Genomic DNA, 2,095 nt, shown 5'->3' with positions numbered 1-2,095 from the left:
GCCCCCCATCCCTGCAAGCTCCCGCGGAGAGACGCCTGGGCCCCCGGACTGCTGGGGACGCCAGGGACTCCGGCCGGCCACCCCGCGCGAGCGCGTTCCCGCCGGCCCAGCCCCGCGCCCAGGTAGGACTTTGCTCCGGGGCTGAGCATCGAATCGCCAGGAGCCGTTTACATCCCCGTGCCTGTCTGTCGCGCTTAGTTAGGCTTCCTTTCAGAGACGGGAAGACAGAGGGGCTCTCTCTCTCTCTCTCTCTCATTCTGAGGCTCCGTTACTGCAACGGGAGGACTCGGGCGGTGGAAGGAAGCGCGATCGGTGTCGGGGGCAGACACGGGAAAGCGACCCACTTCGCTTTTATCTTTGGACAGGTGGCCATGACCTCACTGCCCACTCGGAACTCCGGGGTCCCCGACTTGGTTTCCGGGCCGCCGCCGCCCGCGCCTTCCATCCCAGCCAACCAGAGCGCAGAGGCGTCGGCGGGCAACGCGTCTTGGGCGGCGTCGGTGCCCGGCCCGGGCGCGCAGGCCATCACGCCGTTCCAGAGCCTGCAGCTGGTGCATCAGCTGAAGGGCTTGATCGTGCTGCTGTACAGCGTGGTGGTGGTCGTGGGGCTGGTGGGCAACTGCCTGCTGGTGCTGGTGATCGCGCGCGTGCGCCGGCTGCACAACGTGACCAACTTCCTCATCGGCAACCTGGCCCTGTCCGACGTGCTCATGTGCGCCGCCTGCGTGCCGCTCACGCTGGCCTACGCCTTCGAGCCTCGCGGCTGGGTGTTCGGCGGGGGCCTGTGCCACCTGGTGTTCTTCCTGCAGCCCGTCACCGTGTACGTGTCGGTGTTCACGCTCACCACCATCGCCGTGGACCGCTACGTCGTGCTGGTGCACCCGCTGCGCAGGCGCATCTCGCTGCGCCTTAGCGCCTACGCGGTGCTGGCCATCTGGGCGCTGTCCGCGGTGCTGGCGCTGCCCGCCGCCGTGCACACCTACCACGTCCGGCTGGAGCCCCACCACGTGCATCTCTGCGAGGAGTTCTGGGGGCCCCAGGAGCGCCAGCGCCAGCTCTACGCCTGGGGACTGCTGCTGGGCACCTACCTGCTGCCCCTGCTGGTCATCCTGCTGTCGTATGTGCGGGTGTCGGTGAAACTCCGCAACCGCGTGGTGCCGGGCTGCGTGACCCAGAGCCAGGCGGGCTGGGACCGCGCGCGCCGCCGCCGCACGTTCTGCCTGCTGGTGATCGTGGTGGTGGTGTTCGCCGTCTGCTGGCTGCCCCTGCACGTCTTCAACCTGCTGCGGGACCTCGACCCGCACGCTATCGATCCCTATGCCTTCGGCCTGGTGCAGCTCCTCTGCCACTGGCTGGCCATGAGCTCGGCCTGCTACAACCCCTTCATCTACGCCTGGCTGCACGACAGCTTCCGGGAGGAGCTGCGCAAGCTGTTGCTCACCTGGCCCCGCAAGATCGTGCCCCACCGCCAGAGCGTGACGGTCAGCGTGGTCATCTGATGCCGCCCGGCCGGGCCTGGCCTGGGCTGGGCAGCTCCACATCGCTTGGCTTTGTGTGTGTGTATGGGGGGGGGGTGTCACCACCCCAGACTGGTAGACCTTATTCCCAGCCCCAGAGCTCAGCTAGCCTAGCGATGGGCTGGATTCCCAGCGCAGCCCTTCTGTCTGGCTACCTGTCTCTTTCTTGGGTGTGCGTTTTAGTTTTTAGTTTAGTTTAGTTTTTTTGTTTTGTAAAATGCTAAGTGGGTCTTTCTTGTGTTCGGGGGAAAATGTTAAGCAGGCTTTGGTAGGGAGGACAGGGAGAGGGAAAAGGATTTGACATTTCTTCCCTATGCCCCTCAGAGCCAAACAAATACCTTTGTCCCCCACCAGAAAAAGAATTCAGAGCCATGGTTCACTCTTGCTCTTCTGTCTGTGGTGTTGGAGAAACACAGAGGATGAGACTTAAAATGACAGGGTTGGGAAATTTCCAGCATATATATGAACCAACTTAGATATAATGCCTGATAATGTTTTGTCAGCTTAACCCTTGACTCTCCAGGATTTCAGGTAAATATGTGTTACAAACCCACATCTAGGATTTCAGCATTTAGGGT

General features: G+C 62.5%; 1 protein-coding gene across 1 annotated transcript; it reads left to right on the top strand.

Moving 5' to 3' along the window:
• The first annotated feature begins 371 nt into the window (after positions 1-371).
• Positions 372-1,499, top strand: Prlhr (prolactin releasing hormone receptor). Its single transcript, XM_042701465.1, has one exon. The coding sequence runs from the start codon at positions 372-374 to the stop codon at positions 1,497-1,499; it is 1,128 nt and encodes a 375-aa protein (XP_042557399.1).
• Positions 1,500-2,095: the final 596 nt, after the last annotated feature.

Source organism: Dipodomys spectabilis, unplaced genomic scaffold (assembly GCF_019054845.1).
Source record: "Dipodomys spectabilis isolate Male_0828 unplaced genomic scaffold, ASM1905484v1 ptg000289l, whole genome shotgun sequence".
NCBI classification, from domain to species: Eukaryota; Metazoa; Chordata; class Mammalia; order Rodentia; family Heteromyidae; genus Dipodomys; species Dipodomys spectabilis.
The sequence above is the reverse complement of the archived record's forward strand: the minus strand, read 5'-3'. Positions and strand labels throughout refer to the sequence as shown.

What these genes read in the sequence shown, in the direction of transcription:
- Prlhr (XM_042701465.1), top strand. Translation starts at nt 372, where the DNA reads ATGACCTCACTGCCCACTCGGAACTCCGGGGTCCCCGACTTGGTTTCC.